Source organism: Poecilia reticulata, chromosome 4, assembly GCF_904066995.2.
Source record: "Poecilia reticulata chromosome 4, P_reticulata-male-v2, whole genome shotgun sequence".
Lineage (NCBI taxonomy): Eukaryota > Metazoa > Chordata > Actinopteri > Cyprinodontiformes > Poeciliidae > Poecilia > Poecilia reticulata.
In genome coordinates this window covers 28,564,378-28,589,421 of record NC_088833.1, presented here as the reverse complement: position 1 = coordinate 28,589,421, position 25,044 = coordinate 28,564,378, and the positions used below count along the sequence as shown (strand labels likewise).

Sequence of the window (25,044 nt, the reverse complement as noted above, 5' to 3'; positions counted from 1 at the left end):
AGTGCAGATTAATTGAAGTAACTTATTTCTGAATTTATTTTTTACTGAATGCCTTTTCCCCCCCTCTTTCTAGCTTTGTGAAGATCTTTTCACAAAGATCAATGATAATACAGACAACAGCCTGTCCTACTCTGTGGAGGTAAGACTTAGAGGCCACTGATGAGGAGCTTCTGTTCTCAAAGGTGACTCTTGATCCAAACTAAATATGCATTTGAGCAGGTCAGCTACATGGAGATCTACTGTGAACGAGTGCGGGACTTGCTGAACCCTAAGAACAAAGGGAACCTCCGCGTCAGAGAACATCCTCTGATGGGTCCGTACGTTGAGGACCTGTCCAAACTGGCTGTCACTTCTTACAACGACATCCAGGATCTGATGGACTCAGGCAACAAAGCCAGGTGATGGAACCACATGATGAGTTGACAGTATTTTCCAGGATCAACACAACATACATACAATATATATCTTTAATGATTTTTAGAAACAATAATTGAGTGAATACGTCTATTGTGAATTATATTGTGAATATATTGAAATGTTCTCTAATTCCGACATGTTTATAATTATACATACACACACACAACAAATGTCCTGCAGCAGGTGTCACTCAGTTAAATCTGTTGGTTGCTTTAGAAATGATGAAGGTTTATGTTGTGCAATTATTTAATCATGGAGAAAGCAACTCATCAGTTGCATCAGTAGATGCCTAAAAATAATATTTTATGTCAATGTAGTGGAGTTGCACCTCTTTATATGAGTATTATAATGTCTGTTTTTAGCTCTCACACAATAATAGTTAATTGCTGTTTCATAATGTGGTGGGCACCCTGAGCTAAAAAGTTAGTTCTGCCAACGCTACACCAATACACAGACATGGGATTTAGCAGAGGGTAATGCTAAAACACTAACTTCTATTCTATTTGCCCTTGAAGGACTGCCTTAAAGCACCAACTTTATTTTGTTGCTTTAAAATGATAATTTGCATGTTCTATAATGCCCTTAGATATTGTATTTTTGTTCGTATCTTGTTCTCTACTCTCTATGTTTTATTTTTTTTCCTGTATACTTCTGTTTGACATAAAGTTATTGAGGGGGAAAAGAGACAGAACAGGAGGAAAGAAACTGCTGCGTAAATGGTCTTCACTCACTTAAAAATAAGAGTCTTAACAGCTGATGACCAAATCTTCAACATTAGTGCCTTACAGTTTATCCAGAAAAAAATTACTTAGGGAAAGCTAAATGTTTTCAGTTAACTAAAACGATAAAAGGAAAAACTGACTTCACTTTTAGGGAACAGAAGTGTTCCCACCACGGGTTTCATAATTAAGATTACTTTGAGTAAATACCCAGCACATGATATAAACATGATACTGTAGAACCTCCTAGTAAGCAGACATGGACTCTGTGAATTGATTAAACTCTGCTCTCTGTGTAGGACTGTGGCTGCCACCAACATGAATGAGACCAGCAGTCGCTCTCACGCAGTTTTTAACATCATATTTACTCAGAAACGCTTCGATGCAGAGACTGACAACACCTCTGAAAAGGTAGCAGATTATTATCACATCCTGACTGAAATTATCCATTTAGATAGTGCTTCTGCTTCTCGTAACTGTGATAGATGACTCCAGGGGAAATCTTGATCTTAAGGAGAAAAAAAACAATGATGGTTTAGAGGTCATAAGGATAATCTAATTCCTTTCTCAGGAAATGTTTTTTAATGAAGCCAGTCTCTGCAGTGGTTATTAATAGCTGCATATGTTTTGATTGGCAGATAATGTGCAACATTAAATATGCTGGAATATTAACTGATGTTGCTCCTGTAGGTCAGCAAAATAAGCTTGGTGGATCTGGCCGGCAGCGAGAGAGCGGACTCTACAGGAGCCAAAGGAACCAGGCTTAAGGTGAAACGGCTTTAAGGAAATGCTTATTTACACTATATCTATGTTATAAAAAGTGAATTAAATCACATCGCTTTGTAAAATGACAGGAAGGAGCAAATATCAACAAGTCTTTAACCACATTGGGGAAAGTTATTTCTGCTTTGGCAGAAGTGGTGAGTATGACTCTGTCAGTTTACTGTATTTTGAAAGACGAGGCAGATTTTAAGGTGTTTAAACATTTTTTTCCTTCCTCTATTCTTTTTAGGATTCTGGACCGAACAAGGTCACTCATTTAATTTCACTCTTTCTGCAAAAATCTGTCTCCTGCATTCTGAAGGAGAAAAGGTGTACTTAAATCTGTTTCTTTACATTGCGCAGAATAAAAAGAAGAAGAAAGTGGAAAGCTTCATTCCATATAGAGATTCAGTTTTAACTTGGCTGCTGAGAGAGAACTTGGGTATATAGAATGTGCTTTTGGATTGCAGTCATCAATAAACTCAAACTGAACCCGGAGAATGCTGATACACACATTTCCTCTCTGCATTGCTAGGGGGAAATTCTCGAACGGCGATGGTTGCCGCTCTGAGTCCAGCTGACATCAACTACGATGAAACCCTCAGCACCCTCAGGTAGACGGCAGAGACTGGGTCACATTAAACACATCAAAAGTTGCAGCAGCTCTTTCAGGCTGCAGTGTCTTAGACATCAGGGGAATCCTGCATGCATGTTAATTTGTTCTCTACCTCCCTCTTGTGTCAGCATCTTTTGTTATTTTGTATATTTTCTTCTCAAATCCACAGGTATGCTGACCGTGCCAAACAGATTCGCTGCAATGCTGTCATCAACGAGGATCCAAACAACCGATTAGTGCGTGAGCTGAAAGAGGAAGTGTCCCGTCTGAAAGACCTCCTGTACGCCCAGGGACTGGGTGACATCATTGAGAGTAAGTTGCAAAATAAAATTCTGCCTGCCATCTATTCGTGTACAAGTGTGTTATTTAAATTTTGATGAAACTGAAGTTGTAAAAGTTTTATTTAGCATGAATAAAAATTTAAATTTCTGTGGGACATGTGAGGTCTGGCCAACCAACTTGTACACATTTGATACATTGCCACCACAAACTCCGATGTATTTTATTAGGATTTTTAGTTCTACAACTGTAAATGATTAAGTTGCAGTAAAATGTGTTAATTTGCATTCACACACCTTTTGATATCCCTGAATAGAAACTAGCTTAATCAATTGTCAAGTAGCGTTCACCTGTGTGTAATTTGACCTCGGTATAAAAAGCTGCTCTGTACTCAGTTTGCTGGAAGGCTTGTAAGGCACACAGCAAACGGAGAGGACGGTGTTTTGGTCAGATGAGATCAAAGTGTTCAAAACTTCCTGTCCCACATGCAAAATTCAATGTCTGCCACAAAAGTAACACTGCACATCAAAGTAAATACACATCTCTGACCATGAGGCATGGTGGTTGCAGCATCATGCTGTGGGGATACTTTTCTTAAACTGGTTTTCTTAACTCAGTTGGTGGAAGGATGAATGAAGTTAAAGTCTCTTAAAGGCTGCAAACCACCCTACAAATTCAGTAAGCGCTGTAATGAAAATGTTTATATCAAGCCAGATATAAGTATTATAAAATACAATAAAATCCACACCACACTTTTCAGATTTATATTTGAAGAACAAAACTGAAAATGATGTATTACTTTAATTCCACTTCACAGTGAATATGTTTAATACATGCGTTGGTCTATTGAATACAATCCCAATAAAATACAATAAAGTTTGTGGTTGTAACAGTATAAAATGTAAAATAAAAACATATCGAGGGGTTTAAATACTTAAATACTTTTAAAAGTAATAAGTTGGCATGGTATTATTTTTACTGGTATGAAGGTTCTATCTAAAGGTTTCCTCTTTTCTGTCTCTCTATTAACTTCTGTTTCAACCTCACCCAGACTATCGAGCAACTGGCGCTGACATAGAGGGTTTGAAATGTGTGTCTCCTGTTTATTTTTCTTTTTTATATTTTATTTTTGCTGTTGCTTTTGCTATGGCGCTTACTGCAACAGCATGAGTAGATTGTCGATGTTCTCTGCCACACCACTAAGCAGTCTGATATTATCCAGGCGGTTTTGATGATAATTATGACAAATTTAGACTGCTGATGTTCAAAAAACAGAATCTACGTATGGCTTCCTAGATGTGCCATTAAAAAAGCAGTGTTTTAGTGTTCATAATTCAAAGAAAAGAAAAGCAATACACTACAAAAAGCAGACAGAAAGCAGTTTGATACATTTCATCCCAGTCATTAACTTCCATGCTATAAAAAGTGAAGTTTCCCACTTTGCTGGCAGGGTTTGTGTCTGATTTAATCTATTTCCCCTGGCAGCTGGAACAATTAAATGTGCAGTAACAGTAAAATGATGATTCAGTCACAGAGAATATTATTTGTTTCATCTCATTTTTACACCCTTTCATAACACTCCCCCTTTATCGGATGGAGAGACAATTTTATCTGGTGGATCTTGGCAGAGTAAACCTGTCCAGATGGATGGGTGTCATACACTTTGCCAATTTGTTGTACTCTGTTGCCATAGCAGCAGCTACATAGTTGATACTCTGCAAAGAATTTATCCTAGGTGTTAATGAGTCACAACAAAACTAAGATTAAGAAAAGTCCCAAAGTTATATTAGTGTAACATAATATTCTCTTGCTTTGCCTGATGAATCAAATAAATTCACAATTCAGCAAATGCATTCCTACTTTCAATTATATTAACAAGACAGATCAAAGAGAAAACGAGAACAGCAGCTGGAGAGGATATTGTGGATAAAACAGGAAAGGTCGCGCCACCAGATATCCAAAACAAAAAACAAAACGATAATTATTGATCTCGACTGATATGAAAAGCTTATCATGATACTTTTTTTAGCTGCATTACTCACCTCTATATTGTACTTAAAAAGATAAAACACTTAATCCGATTAAATATCAACTGGATAATTCAACTCTGAGCAAAGATTTTTGTGCTTGAGATTTATTGAATGTTTATATTACTAAAAAGACACAAAAGGGCTGTTTTTATTGGATTTTTTATATCTTGACCAACTTCGTTTTAGAAAACAGATGGACTAGTCAAACCTTACAGACTCTTTAAGTTTGTGTTTTGTGAAATGTTTGGCCTATATATGAAAAAAAGAATAAAAGTTTAATGGATCCTGTTTGTATAAATCTTTATCCTACCTAGCCTGGTTTGGCTAGGGTTCTTAGCCAAACCAGGAAGTTGCTGTAAAGTGGCTACATTTCCTTCATTTTAAATGATTCACTGCTTACCGCTTCATAAAGTTGATGCATTTTCTGTTAGCTCTTTGGTGGCTGGTTGGCTCTTTGCTGCTTTGTTTAAGTTGATTTGCTCTCTGTGCAGCTTCCTACTTGCGCTACCGTTGCATTTAAACAAACTGTTCAGATTATACTGTAAGTTACATGTGTTTGAAGCCATGTTGTGTTTTTCCATTTCTACTCTCCCTCTCTTCTCTTCCTCTTATCTCTGCTTATCTTCGTTTTTATTTTATTTTTTTCCTTCACTATCTGTTACGGACCCCCTAACCACTCCCTGTGCCCCGCGCTGACAGACATGTCCGATTACACGAACAATAACGATGTAGGCCAAGCTGTGAATCAAAGAGATGATCTTTTCACAGTGACCAATGCCATGACGGGGATGAGCCCATCGCCATCCCTCTCAGCCTTGTCCAGCCGTGCCGCCTCTATAGCCAGTCTGCACGACCGCATTATGTTCAGCCCAGGCAGCGAGGAAGCCATCGAGCGGCTGAAGGTGAGTATCCGGTGTTCAGTTCAGTAGCTACGTCACACGTAGATGCATCTTTACTGTCATAATACCCCCTTTTGTTTTCAAATGTCAGGAAACTGAGAAAATAATTGCCGAACTAAACGAGACATGGGAAGAAAAGCTCCGCCGGACAGAAGCCATTAGAATGGAAAGGTAAGATGGTAGGAATTTATTTAGGCAACCAGTTGAAATGGTTGTTGCACCACTTGGACAAGGAGGGTTCAAAGTGTGATCCTAAAAGGATTCTTTTTGGCTCCTGACCACAAGTCTAAAATAGTAAGAATGTGGTCAACAAAACAGAAGATAGTTGATGACCTAAAAAATTTGGAAACTGTCTATAATGATTTACCGGCTTCATGAAAATATAATATTGATGAAAAAGTATTCTCACTGGAAACTAATACTTTCCAATGGGAAAGTATTAGTTTTCCACTGGAAACTAATATTATATTTTTCATCAAATATAATATTGATGAAAAAGCATTAGTTCCCACTAGAATTTTTTTTAACCTTATAACATGGGAAAAATGTCTTGTTCCGCTGGTAGATTATTTCACTTTTAGCTAGAACTTTATCAGTATCAAGGAATAAGTAACTTAAAACAAGCTCCTATATCTTGCTGAAAAGTTACTTCTAACTTGTGACAAAAAAAAATCACTAAGCAAGATTTAGAGTTTTTGAGTATTTTCCATCTGCATATATTTAATGCAACTCGCTTCCTGACTCGTGTAGAATCAAAGCAAAAAGCACATGCAAAAACTCTCTGTGAATTGTCTCTTAAGTTTATCAAGAACATCACTTCTCCACAGAGAGGCTCTGCTGGCAGAAATGGGTGTGGCAATACGAGAAGATGGCGGCACCGTTGGTGTGTTCTCTCCTAAAAAGGTAAAAAATAAATAAATAAATAAAAATCAATCGCATTATGTTGCATGTCTCCAAGCAGTCTTTAAAATGAAGCATTTATCTTTAAAATTAATCAGCAAATTGCTTACTTATTTGCCCCCAAAGCCCTCCGATTGCCCCAGAAAGCCCCAGCCTGTGTTTATAGACACAGTCGGTCTTTTTTCCCCTAACGAGGTTTGTCGCTCTGCGGTGTGTCTCTCCACTGAGTGCTGTGAGGTTCTCTTTAGGAGGAGTGTGGCGTAGGCATGTCAGATGAGACTTTCTTTTCCTTAATCTACTTAATTACACTTCAAACACTTCCTCACTGCACTGACAGCACAGATGGGTGTAAACATGGAGGAACAGATAATGGTCGTGTTCCCATTTCAGTGATTTATGAATCGCTCGCCTGCCTCTGTACTTATAAGTCAACGGTAAACGCCCACCTTTCAATGCTGCGCTAAGTTAATTTATTGCATGGCGTTTAACCGCTATCAATATAGCTTTCTGTAAGAAGCACACTTTTCCATGTGTTTTCCACACGGATGCTAAATTACTTTACTAGTTTGTCACTTAATGAGTCATTCTTCTTGGTCAGACGCCTCATTTGGTGAACCTCAATGAGGATCCGTTGATGTCTGAGTGTCTGCTGTACTACATTAAAGAGGGAATCACCAGGTCAGATTATCACAAATATATATATTTTTTCTATCTGGAAGTGTAATACTGTATTGAAAAGTTGAAGTTGGAATACGTTCTGTTGCTTTGTAGGGTGGGTCGTTTGGACGCCAGCAGCCGTCAAGACATCGTCCTCAGCGGCCATTTTATTCAGGGCGAGCACTGCACCTTTACGAGATGCGCTGGCCCGTCAGGGGAAAGTGAGCAGATGGTTCTTAGCTCAACGGTCTTGAACATCATCACTATTGCTGTAATATCAACTCTCTCTGTTACTAAGCAGCAGTCGTCCTAGAGCCCTGCGAAGGAGCCGAGACTTACGTCAATGGAAAGAGAGTGACAGAAGCAACAGTTCTGAAGTCAGGTCAGAATACCAAGTCGCCTAATGTCAGCTTTGTGCAAACATGAGTCAGTTTACTTGGTTTTACTGATACGAGGTTCCTCTTCTTAAAGGAAATCGCATTATCCTGGGGAAGAGCCACGTGTTCCGGTTCAACCACCCTGAGCAGGCCAGAGCTGAAAGGGAGCGGACCCCCTGCGCTGAGACCCCTGCTGAGCCTGTGGACTGGGCTTTTGCCCAGAGAGAGCTGTTGGAGAAACAGGGCATTGACATGAAACAAGAAATGGAACAGAGGTACAAAAAAAAAAAAAAACCTTAGCTTGGATGGAAAATACAGTGCCTCACAGACGTATTCAACTTAAACTTTTTCTGATTTTCTCACCTTATATTGGGACTTTATGTGACAGACCTGCACAGATTAGTGCATGATTATGACCTAAAAGAAAAAAAGCCAAAACGTTTATTTTAGAGGTGTGCCGATCGATCAGCCACCGATCATAATTGGCCAATTTCCGTGAAAAAGTGTATGATCGGCGATCGCCGATCATGGTCTCTTGTTGCCGATCACACAAACCGATCACCTGCATCTCATTTCGCAGCCTGCCTGTGCAGCTGGTCTCCTCTTTCCTTCATACTGCGCAAACGCGCAGCAACAAATCCTAAGCGATGTGGAACTATAACGCACTGAGTGAATGGGGAAGTTTGCGTGTTGCGGCGGAAAATTGAAGCACGTGGGGTGAAGCACGTCAAAATGCATCAACACGACAAATCTAATATGGCATAAAAACTATGCCATACTTGACGGAGTTTGGCTATATCGAGGCTCACTGCAGTAAAAATGACATATGGAGGATCAGACAGCAGGTAAAGTAGCGCACAGCTACAAACACTCACCCGGATTAGCATGACGGTCAGAAAGCTAAACAAATAACCCACAAAATTATTTAAGTCTTCGAGCTGCGATGTAAGATGCTGGTTCTGCTCTCGCTGTTGAACCGCTGCTACGCGCTACAGGTAGTAATATTTCACAGACGGAGCGCCGCTTCTGCTCCACCTTGTAGTGACTCTCACACCAAACCTCTGTTTAAAGCTGCAGCATCTAACTTAAAAAAATTAATTTTACATACGTATTAAAACTTTTGCTGTCCTAACATGAGAGAGATAATCTCTGAAAAAATAATCGATCTCCTCCCTGTTCTGCATAATTACTCCACTCAGTCAGAAACAGCCAATCAGAACTAGCAGTAATCAGCTAGCCGCCATGCTATCAGGAAGTTTTCATTCAGTAACTCAGGATTGTTTATTGTAATGGATCCTGTATTTGCCTTTGAATGTTAAGTTTTATATTTGAATTTTTTGGCAATGTTGAGAGGTTTTATTTTGGCTCTTTGCATTATTTAACTTCTTCAGAGCCTTCATATGTTATCAGTCTGTTAAAGATAGTATTACCGATAGCAGTACAATTTGCACAATGCCTGTTTTGTTTTTTTCTCTGAAAAAGTTATTAAAAACAAGTTTTTGTCTAAATTAAGGTGAATTCATGGTTCCTTTTTCCACATAATCTAACCGGTAGTGCTTATGATAAAAAAAATAATAATTATGTGATCGGTATCGGTGATCGGTATCGGTGATCGGCCCTCATGGGTGATCGGAATCGGCAGGAAAAAACCTGATCGGCACATCTCTAGTTTATTTAAGTCATTCACAAATTTGAAAACTGGTACAGCAAAATGGTTCTTTATAAAACCACATTTTGCTTTAATTATCCTGTCGAAAGAGTCAGTAGATCTCTAGAGTGCCATGTTCCTCTTGGCTGCTTCTCTGAATAATTCTCTCGAAAAAATATGAAAACCATGTTTCATTCTCCTTCCACTTCACAATTATGTAATACTTTGTTTTGTTTGTCACGTTAAATCTCGCTAAAATAAATAGAGGTTTTCGGTTGTAAAGTGATCAAACCATCAATGAGTATCGATACTTTTTCAAAACACTGTAAGGTGCCAACCGAAGTATTAGAACTGATGAGCTTATTTTGATTTTTTTTCCAAGCTTTCCTTAATATAACTAAACATAAAATTACAAGAACATGAAAAAATAAAAATAAAGTAGAAGGTGTGGTGTACATATAGGACTTGTAAATAACTCAAATTACAATAAAACTTGTACAGAGAGTCACAAAAATTCCGGATATTTTACCTCAATGTATTTTTCTCTTTCACCCAGATCTTTTCAAATTCTGCAAACTGCAATATACCTGAAAAACGAATTCTTTCCATCCTTTATGAACCATAATCTGATGCCAGTCATGAAGGGATGGAACTTATTTACATTTCTTTGTGATAAGTTTTTGAGCTGCTAAGCTTAAAATACTAAATAAGCGTTTAGCCTCTGAGTCCACATCCACTGAATACAAGTTGCCAAATTACAGATGACTACATCCTCTTTGTTTTTAACGTGCTGGTATAAAAATAGAAAGCTTGATCAGTTTGGTTTAGTGTGTCGTCTCCATCCAACCTGTTTTGACGGCATCCATTTCTGTCCTCAGGCTTCAGGAGCTGGAGGATCAGTACCGCAAAGAAAGAGAAGAAGCCAACAATCTTCTAGAGCAGCAAAGACTGGTAGGAAAACTTTCACATTTTGTAGTTTTACAAGAGTTTGTTCAGAGGACTTTCTAGTTTCTTACTGATAATTTGTACAAAGGCCTACACCAATAACTACACACAGGTGTCAGGGATTGAAGCTAATACATTGCAATCTGTTTTAGTCCTTTAATTTACTGATTATTGTTTTTTTGTGTAGGATTACGAGAGCAAGCTTGAGGCTTTACAGAAGCAGGTGGACCGTTATTACCCAGAAGCCCCTGAAGAAGAGGAGGAACCAGAAGAGGAAGGTCAAGATGATGTCTGGGATCAGATGTTGTCTCTCTGTCGTTAACGCATCTTGGCCACATGAGTTTCCTTTTTTTTTTTTTTTTCTGAATTAACAGTTCAGTGGACGGAGAAGGAGAGAGAGCTGGCTGTGTGGGGCTTCAGGAAGTGGAGGTGCTACCAGTTCACCTCGCTGCGCGACCTACTGTGGGGAAATGCCATCTTTCTTAAAGAAGCCAATGCCATCAGTGTAGAACTCAAAAAGAAGGTGCAGCATGTTCATTTGACTCATTATGCTATATAGCCTCTACGCTGGCTGTTGCCTAATGGATGCTTTGCGTTCCCCTGCAGGTCCAGTTCCAGTTTGTGTTGCTCACAGACACTCTTTACTCCCCACTTCCTCCTGACCTGTTGCCCCCAGAGACGACTCAAGACAGAGAAAGTAGACATTTTCCTCGTACTATTGTGGCTGTGGAAGTGCAAGATCAGAAGAATGGAGCAACTCACTTCTGGACTTTAGAAAAATTAAGGTAGGCTGTCTTTGACTAAATGAACCTGCCAGAGTATTGGGTTGTTTTTGAATTTCTCATGGGTTCTTAAGTTCTGATTTGATTTCTGTTTTTATTTTTTGATTAGATCATCATGTTTCTGTTTTTCTTTGGTTCAGTCCTTTCTTAGTTACTCTAGTTTAATTATGTTTCTTATGTTATTGTTTAGTGTTAGATTCCTTTATTAGTTTTCGATGTACTCTCCCTCGCCCCTTGCTGCCACTCTCTCTCTCCAGTCTGCCCTCTGCTCTCTCATCTCCATTAACTAACCTGCCCAGGTCCTTTGTTTAAGCATTCGCTCTCCTAGTACTTGTGTCTCTTCTCCTCTCACTCCCTGCCCCACTTCAATATCAACACAACATGACAGAAAACAGCCACTAACTAAACACCATCTAACACCACTGATGAAAGGTTATAAAATTTATTTCATACTCTTTACTCTTCAATGTGTATTTCTTAGGGTGCATTCACACCAGCCCTATTTTGTTCACTCTAGTTGAACTGTAGTTTGTTTGCCTAGAAAGTCCGGTTCACATTGGGAGGTGTGAATGCGCAACCAAACTCTGACACGAACCAAAAGAATGAACTTTGGTCCACCTAAAAAACCCAGGCCTCTTTGCGGTTCGAATGTATATGTGGATGCAGACTAAAGTGCATGGCATTCTGGGTAAAAACAACCAAAACAAACATTCCGGTCTAGCACCAGAAAAATAAAATAACTCATGGTCTTTTACCAAAAACAAAAGTCAAGATTTTAGTGGAGTGTCACTAAAATCTGACGACACTCGATTTTTGTTTACATTTTGCGAAGAAGGAAGTTGCACTCGGTGTGTTCTTCAGAGGTTTTTGTGTAATTTTCTTGAGTAGTTCTTCGTGCAGCACCACCGCAGGCAAGGAGGGGAACAGGTTTGTTTTTCAAAGGGTTTGGTTCGTTTGACACAATACAGTGAAATAGTAGCAAATGTTGCAGGTTTATCCGCAATGGAACCGAGTCTACCGGACTATCAGCTGTGACAACTTCCTTGATCTGCGTTTCCTCTTCCTGCAGGCAAAGGCTTGACCTCATGCGAGAGATGTACGACCGTGCTGCTGATGTGCCCAATAATACCACAGAGGAGAGTGAAAGTGTCATGAAAGGAGGCGACCCTTTTTACGATCGCTTCCCATGGTTCCGCCTGGTCGGCAGGTAAACACCGAGCATCATCCACTTCATACTGTAAGAAATGCAGGACAGCGTTTCTCATTAGCTTGTTCCAATGATTGTTGGCCACGTTTGTTTACTAGGACCACTGAACATAGATGGCTGCCTTCATTCTGTCTACGGTTTGAGTCGACCAATATAGTTTATTTTTTATGTTTTATTGGACATTAATAACATTGAAGTGATAAACGGGAACTGATTTTGAGGCATCTTTGATTTTTATCTGTTGCTCATGGTCTAACACAGGGGTTCCAAGAGTTTTTCATGCCATGGCCTCCCAAGCAGCATTAACTTCTGCATGCAAACCAGCAGACAATGCTGCAAAATACCTAAAGTAAAATCATAGTCTAGAATTGTTTTTTCCCCCTCACTTTTATTGATTTGCTTAGCATAAATGCTGCCTTTTACCTTCTGATTCTAGTTGGCCCTGAGTTTTCTTGAGCATTTTTCGTAGCAGTTTTCCTGCACAGCAGGGATGCTGGACGGTCCCTTCAGTGTTTCTCGTCAGATACTTTTGCATTTTCCGCTTGCTGTGCGGAAAATGGAGCAAAACAAAATAAATAAAATAATACATTTGACTGGTAGCCAATCAGAAAGATGAGCACTACAAATAACATTTCAATCTATTATGTTATATTTTGTAAAAATTATTGAAAAACAGATTGCCCCACCAACGCGCCCAAACAAAATTGGTGTCAAATGTTTTTGCTGCGTTTTGTGCAGCAAAAATTTTTGTTGTGCTGGTATCATTTTTAAGATACTAATGAAAGTTTCTGGAGGTCATGGAAAGTCAACCAGCCCCTCCCACCTTTATGAAATCAAACAAATTTGGTGGCAATCAATTGTGCTATGTTTCTGTTACGTTTACGCTGCTAAAATTTTCCTCCACAAACATAACACAAACAATGAACACCAATTTTATTTGATTTGGGTAACGTGGAGTGGCTGGTTGAACTTTTAACATTTAAACTTTAAAAATAAGAAAAGCACAGACCAGTAAAAATGTAGCACAGTTGATTAACACAAAATTCGTTTGATGTGATGAAGGTGGTGGGGGCATGGGGGGGGGAGCGCGTGGGGGGACAACTTCACTTAGGGACCATGGCCTCCATTTTGAAAAAAAAAAAAAAAAAGGTCTAACCCACAGAAATCTTTCTACACAGACACACACTTCCTTCCCCCCCTATTTAGCTTACTGCTGGGAAACACTTTTCCCATGTCTCTCTTCTGTGTCTCAGCATTTAGTCTCAATCTGGTTCCCTCCAGTCCATATGTATTCCAATGTGTGCTTTCTATCTAACTGTACTAACCTAGTTCCCATGTTTCTGGCTGCACCAGAAATCCCATTTTCAACACATGCATGAGCGAGCGCATGAGTGACCCCACCCCATCCCCGACCCTTTCCACCTCTGAAATTACTGAGCTGGCTGACTCGCAGAGGGAGGGTCGAGGGGAGGAGGAGGAGTTGGAGGAGTTGGACGACCTGGATGATGATATCTTTTTGGACGACCCGTGCTCCGAGCTCGGGCCAGATGATGATGATGATGATGATGATGTTGGAGGGCTCTGCCGAGGCTCCAGCGAAGGCCTGGACCCCTTTTACGACCGCTCTCCATTATTCAGTGTAGTGGGAAGGTTGGTGAGGTTTCAGGAGCATGCTGGCGGAGGAAACTAGCTCTTTCACACTGAGAAGCTGGGTTTTGTTCCTCCGATTTGCATCGAGAGAAACGAAGCACACACTTAAGAGAGTTTTATCCACAACAAGGATGTTTAATGGGTAGTTTAGTTTGCGTTTTACATGGTAGCGTCAAACCATCAATCTGAATTTCTCTTAGTTTGTATATTTTGCTGTAATTTCACTTCCCAGGTATGAGAGGAAAGCTGCATCTTTGATGTCAACATAGAGGTGACACATTTAAAACAATCACACTGCAAAAACACAACATCTTACCAAGTATTTTTTAGTTAAAATATCATAGTGCATTTGAAATAAGACAAAACTAACTTACTAGTAACATTTGAGCAAGTTATAGAAGCTTATTCTAAGCAAATAATCTCTTAAAATTGATGAAGTTTTAGTTCAATTGGCAAATTATTTCATTTGAACAAGACATTTTTCCCATGTTATAAGTGACCTCTGAGAGTTAGATAATCTTTTTCATCAACATAAGGAATTATTGACTCTAAACAAGTTGCTATATCTTGCTGAAAAGTGACGTTTAAATTAAATTTTGTCTTATTTCAAGTGTAATAAGACATTTGCTCTAGAAACTAGACCACAAATATTTGGTAAGATTTTATGCTTTTGCAGTTCAGAGCTTCATGACTGGTGTTTTTCTTTGCTCACTTTTTTTTAACACCTCCTGGTTGTTTACTGTTCAAAGGCAAACAAGCTTTGAAGATATTTATTATGTTATTATGTTCTTGTCTTAGTTTTCATTGTTCTAGCCTTTCTGAAATTGGAACCAGAAATATTTGCAAATCTCTCTCCACACTGAACATATGAAGCTACTTCTGAATGGATAGTTCCTGGTTTCAATATTTTATACGCATTTACATTTTTATGCTCTTGTTATTTTCTTCTACTTTTTTGCTTTGTTGCTTTTTTAAAGTGAAATAAAAATATTTTAATACTTCTGGAAACAGTTTTTAAACTAAAACCAAGGTTACTTTAGTTGAAGAAATATTGTTAAACGACTCATTGAAGTGTGTTTGTCTTACAAGCAGTTCTGTGAAAAAATTCACTTATAACAAGACTTTTTCCAATGATACAAGGAAAATAATCTCCCAGTGGAACTAGTACATTTTCATCAATATTAAGGAATTATTGACTTAAAATGAGCTCCTCTATGTTGCTGAAGTATTTTAGTATTCAGCAAGAAGTACTACAATCACTAGTACTATTAGTTTTGTCTTATTTCAAGTATACTAAGATATTTGCACTAGAAACTAGACCAAAAGTACTTGGTAAGATTTCGTATTTTTGCAGCAAAAAGCATAAAATCCGGCAGACGCCTTGAAGCACTGTGCTGCTAAATATAAAGCTGAGGTTTGTGCCAGAGGCATGAATGTGAACAACTTACCGAAGCAGCTGAGTCATGGCGATTATTAAGGTCTGATCTGATTAACATTACAAAGGGATCCACAGAGAATTGTTCTGTTCCTGTTGGAAGTGATGCATTTGAGCGAGCCATGTTATATGAGCAAGAAACACTAAAAAATCTCAAGATGAAAGAGCTGGTTTCTACTGCAGCGGTCTCTTTTAGGCATGCCAGAGCACACGTTTTTAGTTTGACTTTTTTTTTCTTCTTCTTTTTTTTTGCAACTTTAACATGAACACATCTAACGATGAACTCCTATTTTGTACAAAACACCACTTTTACATTTGCCCAGGTGGTGCACTTTGATTTTGGATGTCATTCGTTGGTTTTTTTTGGTGTAGCACACTATTTATCAAGCTGTTGGCAGTTTTTATTCAAGCTGAGTCATGTTGCGTTCTGTTCCATTTGCTTTTGATTCCTTTGAGTCGACAACTGGAAAGCATTTTTGTTGACCTTTTTTTTTTTGTCCTGAGCATGCCTTATTTGCACCTCACCAATCTTGTCATGAGTCTCCACCCCTAAGTGTCTATCCCACCTCCCACCCAACCCTCTGGCTTGTGGAAAATGTGACCTTTGACTCATAGATCTTATATTGCACTTTGAGAAAAGATGGCGACAAACCTTTAAAAACATTTATACTTTTGAGAAATTTGACCCATAAATCTTTTTAGACATGCGGTGCCTTTCAAAAGTATTCATACCTCTTGAACTTTTTCACATTTTGTTAAGCTAACTCAAAAAAAAAAGTAATAAAATTGTGTTTTAGCAGATTTAATGTGATAGAACTAATAATAAACTGGAAGGAATTTTTATTTGTATTTTTATCATTTACCAATATAACTTTAAAAACAAAAATTTTCTATCACACTAAAATTCCCCCCAAAATACATGAAAATGTTCAAGGTTACCAATACTTTATCAAGGCAACTGTAATGCAGAGTGACTTAAGTGCCAACTCTTGAGTATTTAAATCTTATTTTAAATCATAAATTAGTTTCATGATTACATTTGACCTGCCTTAGATGTACAAAAGCAAAATTAAATCTGTAAAATCGTTGAGCTCACAAAGGAAGCCCTTGCTTTCTGCAGTGAGTGCACAACTCCTGATCATAAATTTGATATATTTTTACAGATCTAAAGTTACTCTTGCACACATGCTCCTAAGCCTCGCCAAGGCTTCATTCGTATTAAAAGCAACAGGAATATTGCATGCAGGCCATAACTGTCTTAACATATTAGCTTATTAATAAAGGAAGAAACACCCTTAACAAAGCAATAGTAAAGGGCAACCATGGCCATCGCAAGAGCAATCCCAGCTTCTGTTTGGTTGCTTCGCAGCTCTGTGTTCTGTTGTCCTGCCCGGTGGAGATGTACTAAATGTCAACCGTCTCTTTCTCCTTCCCACGTCTGCTTGTGTTTTAATGTTTTGCCTGTTTTTTTTTCTTTATTTATTTTCTTCCACCGCGCAGGGCTTTCGTCTATCTGAGCAACCTGCTGTACCCGGTTCCTCTGGTGCACCGCGTGGCCATCGTCAGTGAGAAAGGAGAGGTGAAGGGCTTCCTGCGCGTGGCCGTTCAGGCCATATCAGGTAAGGCCCAGACCCGCCGTCTTGCTGTCGCTCGCCTCTGTCGGCGTGAAGCGGCTGAAAAGACACGCTGGGTGCGACTTCTGGAGGGAATGAAGTGAAGGTGCTCTCTGTTTCCCTCCAGCCGACGAGGAAGCTCCTGACTACGGCTCCGGCGTGAGACAGTCGGGCACGGCCAAAATCTCTTTTGAGGATCAGCAGTACGAGAAAGTAGGGAGGAAAAATGTATGATGCCATTGTTTTAGCTAATGTAACATTTTATTCAGCTGATTAATTGATTAATCAGATATTTTTCATATAATCCAAAATAAATACATTAAAATTAAATTCTTTTTAAAATAAGAAAACAAACATTTGTAGCAAACGATGCATCTGCAGCTAAAAAATACTTTTAAACTCAACATGTGAAAAGTTTAATTCAGTTCACTTATGTAGCACAAATTCACAATTAAAAAACATAATTTCATTTCAATCACTCATACGTTCTAATTGATCCTACTAGTCAATAGGTACAGTTTGCTCAATTATTTATTCAAAGTTTCTATGTAAGGAAACTTTAAATAGAAGCCCGGGAAGCTTTTTCTGCTGGACTTAACAACACATTACGTGGCTGATCTGTTTATTATTTTTTTAAATAACCGATTAGAAACGCCAAATAATTTTTTTTCTATAGAATCTGAACCAGGTGAAGCTTAAACTATGCAACTAGAGGAGTTTTGGGTCGAACATATTTACAGACAAAGATGGATTTCTTAATCTCAAATGCAAAATGTTTGTTTTTTTAACAATTTTGGCTTAATTTTTAGATTGTATGCTTCTGTTAATGATTAATCGAATACTAGATTAGTTGACAATTATTTCAATTAGTGACTAATCATGATGAATCAGATAAATCATTTCAGCCCTAGATACATTTCAGTGCCTTGTATAAGTATTCACAAACCTTGACCTTATTCACTTGTTGCTGCTGCAGATGCATGTCTGTAAATGGGATTTAATGTGACAGAGCAACACAAAGTAATATCTAATGGTGAAGTGAAAGGAAAGCAATACGTGACTTTCACAGTATTCCCCCCAAAAAATGGGAAAAGTACGATCTGTCTTTGGGTTTACCCCTCTTTTATTGTAATGCCCTAAATAAAAACAAAACCAACCAGTTGTTTTCACAAGTCACCTCATGAGTAACATTGGGGCATTTGAACAAGAAGCAGCGATGCTTTTTAAAAGCCGTGTCTTTACTGACTGCTGTGTTTTCACCTCACGTGTTCAGTTCCAGTCGGAGTCGTGCTCTGTCGGAGTTGGACTGAGCTACACAGGGGTTTCTCAGGAAGAGCTTCGGATCGTGGAAGGGGAAGGCCAAAATGCTGAAATGAGCCCGTCAGCAGACGAGGTCAACAACAACACATGTGCGGGTAACCATGTCTTATGAGTGAATGGATAGCTTACTCCTCCGGGTGCTTGTGTGTGATGTTTTCCTTTGCTTATGAGAAAAATACTGGAGCCGCTGTGTCCAATGCTTTCACAGGATCTAAACTAAACCTAAAGAGTTTAATTCAAGTCCATTTTTTGTTTTTTTCTATTCACATCAGCTGGTGCAGATGAGTTGGAGAATCCAGCGAAGGCGGGTCCGGATGCAGCTTTAGATGCGACTTTGGAGCACCTGAAAATCGGAAACATTTTCACCTTCAGGGTGACTGTCCTGCAGGCCTCCAGCATTTCTGCCGAATATGCCGACATCTTCTGTCAGTTTAAGTAAGTCAGTGTCCATCCAAAGTAAATGCCCTAATTAGTCTTTATTCGTCCTTTATTTCTTTTTCATTTGTTTCCATTTTTTTTTTCAGTTTCATCCATCGGCATGACGAGGCCTTCTCTACGGAGCCGCTGAAAAACACCGGACACGGGCCTCCTCTGGGCTTCTACCACGTGCAGAATGTAAGAGACAAATCATGAACTAACACTATTTTATTACAACTACATATGGAACTCTGCTTGTTTTGGTTTGTTTGTGTAGATTGCTGTTGAAGTGACCAAGTCCTTTGTGGACTACATAAAGATTCAACCGATTGTCTTTGAGGTGTTTGGTCACTACCAGAAACAACCTTTTCTTCCTCTGTGTAAAGACGTCATCAGGTGAGACGCCTGGTCACACACAGGGCTCGTACAGGCGCTTGGAAAGAGCTTCATTTCTGTGTAGTCCTTGAAAATGCTCGGTATTCAAACTGCACAGTTTTGTAGTAAAGTGCAATCTAACTTTTGATTAAGATGAAATCTGGAAAACATTACTTACAGTTGAAACTTGATATTTTTAAACATCAAATACAAAGACATAAACATATTATTTAATCACAATCTAAAGTTAAAACCGACCAAAGTTTTCTTGTTTTAGATTAGTTAGAATTACTAAAATTATTTCTATTTGTTAAATGCCAGAAAACGTAGTGAGAACATATTTTAGAGATTTTTCGTGACATTATTTATATATTCTGTTTAAGCATGTCATTTGAGCAGGGAGGTGATTTACCTGAACATGATTTGTTTGGATTGTTTCAGCGTTGTGAATATTGTTTATTTCTAATGGCTCATTGACATTACTGATCTGTGTGATGAAATAAAGGTTGGCTTATATTTTAGATGTTAATTGAATATTTGTGAAATCAGTGTTTTGTTCTCGAACCAGTCAGGTGGATAGGTTGTGTGAGAGACATTTCAAAACATAACATTTTGCTCTATTTTAGTTTACCTAGAATACTATAACAAGACTATTACTAACAGCAATAAATGATATATAATGAATTGAAACCTGATTTTTTAGTTCATTTTTGTTGTTTTATCTCCAAATGCGATGCTGGAAAAGTTTGAAAACTTACCTTGAAAACACAGATACATAGAAAATATGAGTCTGTTTTTCTATTTACATGTGACTGTGTTGTTCCATCCAGTCCGCTTCATGCATGCAAAAGGCAATTTCCACAAGTGATGCCTCTTTCCAAACCAGGTAAGAAACTCCCAGCTGCTGTCGCTAGTTAGCTGTTGGTTATTTTATGTTGCTTTTGCATCTTTTGTACGTCGTTCGTTTGCAAGTCGTGTCATCTTAGCTTCATGTTGTTGGGTGTGAGCAGTGGACTCTGATGACTCGTCCAATCGGGAGAAGTCCCTGGACCTGATCCGATACCTGGTCCCTGACGTGTTCAATGGGGCGCTGGTGGACTCGCTGTCGGGCCACGCCCTGTCCGCTGCTGGCTTGGCCGCTTCCTTCCTGCTGGAAGCAAACGAGCGAGCTCAGCTGCCAGCCCCGCCCGTCTCTATCTGTTCAGTTATTAAAGCTCAGAAACCCGGTTGGTTCATGCTGTCAGATCCAACAGAATCCTGCAACCGGAACCTTTTTTTCCTCTTGTTAACAGAAATAATTAGGTTTTTTTTTCTAATGACATGTTATTGTTTGTATAAATTCTGCTAATACATAAATATTTTTGGTAAATTGAAATATTAAAAGTGTTCCTGTTTTAGGATTCTGCATTTGGATTGGCTCTCTGGTGCTGTGTGTGTGTCTGTTAGTCTCTGTGGTGAACCCTTGCACTTCCTTATGTAAGCTTCTCTTCAACTTCATCATTCTGCCTTCTACCCTTAAAAATACTGTCACTTTACTATGTAGAGACACGGTTATGATATTGCGTATTCTGCTTTTCGAATATAAAGTAGAACTGAAGTTCTTCTGTGGAAATTAAAATCTCACAGCAATGTCAAATTCCTAAAAAATAAATGTAATGGGACAAAAACTGAAATAACAACTTCAGAAAAAGGCAAGTAGAAACATTTGGCAGACGTGTTAGCATCCTCTCAACAGTTTTGTCACGTTTTCATCTATTTTATTGGGATTTTATCTGATTGTTCACAGAAGAGAACAAAATTGGGTTGTAGTAGAACCATCACACATGGTTTTCAAAATTCTTCAGTGCAAAATGAAAACTGCTAAAAAGTTTACACTTTTCAGTTTTTTATTTCTGTTCACCCCCCATGTTAATATTTGTAGCACCACCTTTCTCTGTAATAACAGCTGCAGACTAAACTTTTGCCCATTCTTTGCAAAATCACTGAAGCTCAGTCAGATTCTTTATAAAGTCCTTGAAAGCACTTGATATTCAAACTGCACAGTTTTGTAATAAAGTGCATTTGATTGAAAGCCTAAATTTGGAAAACATTATTTACAGTTGAAGCCACTTAGCAGGAACATTTTTCTCGCTAAGTGATGGAAATAGCGAAATAGACGGTAAGGATGTGTGATCTTTGGTTTTCAAGTCTTTTCTCAAATTCTTAGTTGGATTAAAATCTCTACTTTCACTTTGTAATTTTAGCCTATACATTTACTTGATCTAATTTACTCGTTGTAGCTGCGGCTTGTCCACTTGCTAGCTGAATGGCCTAATTGGTTTGTGCCAAACAACAAACAGCTCTTTTCAGTGGCTTTCTAGTTGATTTACTGAGGACAAATTACACCTGATTAGTTGAATTTTGATGGCAGCTGGTTCCTTTGGATTTTACTTTGGTGTGAAGTGACGTGAATATAAATGCACACCACACTTGTGCATGTGAACTTATTTTGAGTGAGTTTTTCAGGTTGTTCCATGTAAGTTAGAGAGACGCAGTCAGTTTCCAATCTGTCTGAATATTCAACTCTTTTGGTAAAAGTTAAGGGAAAGGTACAATTAATTCCCTTTGCCTTTAGCACATTGGGAATGACCAAAGAGCATTATTACACATGGATTTATTAGCATTGAGCTTTAAGTAAAAGCTATAAAGTTGCTTATGAATATTTTTCTAGAAAAGGTGCTCTGTCTCTCCAAAACTGTACTTTCTACCTGCACCGGATTTCCTTTCATCTGCCCGTTCTCTCTCCTTCGTAGGCTAGCTTATAGTTGTATGTTCTCACCTCACCATGCTTTTTCTCACATAACATTTTGAAACATGTTTCGACTTAGTGCCTGCCACCAAGCTGAAGGCGATGATGCGTCCCCAGGCGGGCCCTCGCCACTGTAAACACGATCTGATGGTGTTCTTTGAGATCTGCGAGCTTGAGGCCAACGGAGAGTGAGTCCAGCAAATATTTGGAATTGAAATATTTGGATAAGATTTACTGTCCATTAATTCTTGTTTGTAATTTTGGTTTATCCAAGTTACATCCCTGCAGTCGTAGACCACAGAGGAGGCTTGCCATGCCAGGGTACATTCCTACTGCACCAGGTGTGGTCGCACCATGAGAACATAGAAATACCTATATATTCAAAGGAAACAAAGACCTGTTGAACAAAACCATGAATCCCTTCGTTCCGTGCTTTACTCCAGGGCCTCCAGAGGAGAATAGCTGTCACCATCGTGCACGAGTCTGCTGGAGACATAGAGTGGAACGACGTCCGAGAGCTAGTTGTGGGTAAGTTTATCTTTCAGGTTTCTTTGATCTGAAGCAGTTCATCAGGAATGTGCAGGAACAGTTCTCACAAATACACGTGTGCTTTGTCAGGGCGTTTACGCAACACCCTGGAAGCCGACGAGACCGTCATCGACCCGAACATACTCTCACTTAACATCTTATCTGCTGGTTATGTCAAGCCCCTGCAGGATGACAGGTATGTGTAGCTAGAGACCATGAGCACAGATAAATCACTTTTGAAGAGCCACCTGTCTACTAAAGCTGCAAAACAGATAATATGCTTGATATATAGTATCACTGCACTTTGGCTGAACCTGGAAATCACTGTACTTTATAACTTTTTGGTCTTTGTTTTAACTTCTCTTAAACTGCTCATGCAGCTTATGCACTGCAGTTAGCCACAGAGCATCGCATGTCCAAAACAGAAGCACGGCACAAAAACAAGTTTATTATTCTGTCTGCATGAATTAACTTGCATTACCACAGCTTTTTAAAAAAAGGACTAAACCTCCAGCATCAGCAGGAACAGTAGAGAGGATTACCCTGAACCAAGCTGGTTTCGTGACCCTCCCTGGTGTTGAATTGTGCCTCATCATAGCACCTACATGTAGCGCCTCTCTGTGTTCATCAGGTTTTCTGTTGTGTCTCGATTATGTATCTATTAAACTCAAGCTGTGTAGTGAACATTGTAATACCACAAATCCTTATGTAACCTTTATAGAAAAATATGTTTTACATATTTGTTAAATTATCATTATGTTGTGTAAAAGACAGATATGTGGAAAAGAAATTGACCTAATCCTCCTCCTCCCAGTGCTAGCTTCAGAAATATACCGTTCAGTCAGTACCAACCAATCAGAGCCAGGAGGAGGGTCTTAGCACTGCCAATCACTCTCATGCTCAAGCTCTCCGACTTTAACTTTGCTAAAACAGCTGGTTCACTTCAACATAGCCTGCCACAAATGCCACCAATGACGACCTACAACAGTTTTCCTGGAACAGTAAGTTGTTTTTCCACCATTAGCAAGTTGAGCGCATTTGGGAGGATGATTGACAGCACTAAGACCCTCCTCCTGGCTCTTGATTGGTTGATTCTGACCAGAAGCGATGCATTTTTCACAGCACAATAGTTACTCAGGGAAGAGGTGGAGGAGCTCAATTTTTTCACAGATTCTCTGTCTGATGCCAATTTGTCACGACATGGTGATAGTTTTAATAAACATTGAAAAGGCTTAGTTTTGTAATAGTTATATAATGCAACTTTAACAAGCATTTACATTTGTAATTTAAAGTAAAAACATTCATTCAATCTTTAGTGCTTTTTAACAAAAGATTTGTCTTTCGAACACAGCCAGTTTAATGTAGATTGCCTATAAAAATTAGTTATATATATCTTAAATACATTTGCTTTAGATTAAATGCTGTGTTCTGTAAACGGAGCATTCCATCATCACATCATCTAACACTGTGTTGAATCCTGGCGTTCAAGGACTAGGAGTTATTATTATGTCAATATGTGGTGATGCTTTTTCATAATCAACTATACCTTAGAGAAATCCATGTGCTTTAATGAGCATTCAAGTGTTCATATGTGATTTATGGCCACAAGAGGGCAGTAGATATCTCTAAAGAATGCCTACAGTGAGAGTTTGTCCAGTTTGATACATTTTTACTACAGTAAATGCAGGAACTGTCAGCATTAAAACTGATCTGAATAAAGTATAGATTTGAACACAATGAGAAGCAAAAAGCTCCAGAGCTGTGTTTACATCTCTGTCACAATTTTAAATAATTATTTTTTATATTAACAAATAACTAACCTTATTGTTCATTTATGTGGATCAGATAAATCTTAAATTATGCACCTTTTTAAAAAAAATAAAAAAAGCAAATATTACATTTTCAGAATTATTCTCTCTAGCAGGATAGAAGACAAGGACACATTAGAGAAAGTTGTGAATGATAGGAAAAATGACTGACCTTTTAAATAAATATATTTTTTAACTCCTTAATCTCTCAGCTACCAAAAGAAAAGTAAAAAAAATCACTAAAACTAAGAAATATATATATAGATGAAAACAAATAAATGAAATAAAGTACTTTAAATGAGCAGTTTGGGTTGGAAGCAAAGTTCATAACATTTTAATTTGTAGTTCTCAGGCTTGGTTTAATTTTGGTGATTTAAAACTGCACTTGAGATTCCACTTGTTGTCTTGTTTGGATAAAAATCAAAGTACAAATGAATGCTAACATTTTCTCCCCTCAGTCCACTAACAGAATATTGTTCTTTTGTTGTTTTTGTTTGTTTTTTTGTTTTGCTCTGCAGACAGTTTCTTGATTCGGACATGCCTAGGTATATTATTTGCCTCCGTTTTCATGATCTTGTTACACTGACACCACATCTCTCTAACCTTCCTAACACCCTGCCATCTCTCTAGTCGGCCTGTGATTTGGTTCCTTACTCACCTGCTCTCTCTCATGACTTCCAGCAGTTTATATGTTCCTTTTTGTTTCCTTCCGCTCTTGAGGGGTGAAGGATGCAACCCTGCATGTTCCCAGGTCTCTTGCTCTTGCTGTGCTTGGATGTGTGTTTGGGCCGGTGTTGGACGTTAGTCGCTGTGGAAGGACAGGGTCTGCATGGCTCTGCTTTGCTTAACGTTCCTGGCTGTGTCTGTGCTGG

The 25,044-nt window shown here is 38.6% G+C and overlaps 1 protein-coding gene across 22 annotated transcripts in view; it reads left to right on the top strand.

Moving 5' to 3' along the window:
- Positions 1 to 25,044, top strand: part of kif1aa (kinesin family member 1Aa) — a 46,870-nt gene that overhangs the window by 11,388 nt on the left and 10,438 nt on the right. For 2 of the 22 annotated variants that reach the window (XM_017304391.2, XM_008407706.3), the window contains exons 5-39: positions 74 to 139; positions 220 to 398; positions 1,436 to 1,547; positions 1,827 to 1,904; positions 1,991 to 2,056; positions 2,149 to 2,166; positions 2,262 to 2,340; positions 2,434 to 2,512; positions 2,684 to 2,826; positions 3,845 to 3,883; positions 5,523 to 5,725; positions 5,814 to 5,893; positions 6,550 to 6,625; positions 7,221 to 7,300; positions 7,394 to 7,500; positions 7,581 to 7,661; positions 7,751 to 7,931; positions 10,183 to 10,255; positions 10,437 to 10,527; positions 10,624 to 10,772; positions 10,856 to 11,034; positions 12,101 to 12,238; positions 13,592 to 13,888; positions 16,824 to 16,942; positions 17,043 to 17,164; positions 18,210 to 18,351; positions 18,529 to 18,691; positions 18,781 to 18,871; positions 18,951 to 19,069; positions 19,879 to 19,934; positions 21,916 to 22,024; positions 22,111 to 22,177; positions 22,280 to 22,364; positions 22,455 to 22,560; positions 24,691 to 24,717. In XM_017304391.2, the coding sequence (XP_017159880.1) occupies positions 74 to 139; positions 220 to 398; positions 1,436 to 1,547; positions 1,827 to 1,904; positions 1,991 to 2,056; positions 2,149 to 2,166; positions 2,262 to 2,340; positions 2,434 to 2,512; positions 2,684 to 2,826; positions 3,845 to 3,883; positions 5,523 to 5,725; positions 5,814 to 5,893; positions 6,550 to 6,625; positions 7,221 to 7,300; positions 7,394 to 7,500; positions 7,581 to 7,661; positions 7,751 to 7,931; positions 10,183 to 10,255; positions 10,437 to 10,527; positions 10,624 to 10,772; positions 10,856 to 11,034; positions 12,101 to 12,238; positions 13,592 to 13,888; positions 16,824 to 16,942; positions 17,043 to 17,164; positions 18,210 to 18,351; positions 18,529 to 18,691; positions 18,781 to 18,871; positions 18,951 to 19,069; positions 19,879 to 19,934; positions 21,916 to 22,024; positions 22,111 to 22,177; positions 22,280 to 22,364; positions 22,455 to 22,560; positions 24,691 to 24,717 (3,800 nt within the window). The remainder of the gene's footprint in view (positions 1 to 73; positions 140 to 219; positions 399 to 1,435; positions 1,548 to 1,826; positions 1,905 to 1,990; positions 2,057 to 2,148; positions 2,167 to 2,261; positions 2,341 to 2,433; positions 2,513 to 2,683; positions 2,827 to 3,844; positions 3,884 to 5,522; positions 5,726 to 5,813; positions 5,894 to 6,549; positions 6,626 to 7,220; positions 7,301 to 7,393; positions 7,501 to 7,580; positions 7,662 to 7,750; positions 7,932 to 10,182; positions 10,256 to 10,436; positions 10,528 to 10,623; positions 10,773 to 10,855; positions 11,035 to 12,100; positions 12,239 to 13,591; positions 13,889 to 16,823; positions 16,943 to 17,042; positions 17,165 to 18,209; positions 18,352 to 18,528; positions 18,692 to 18,780; positions 18,872 to 18,950; positions 19,070 to 19,878; positions 19,935 to 21,915; positions 22,025 to 22,110; positions 22,178 to 22,279; positions 22,365 to 22,454; positions 22,561 to 24,690; positions 24,718 to 25,044) is intronic. The other 20 variants (XM_008407712.3, XM_008407707.3, XM_008407719.3 and 17 more) reach the window with 17 other exon arrangements.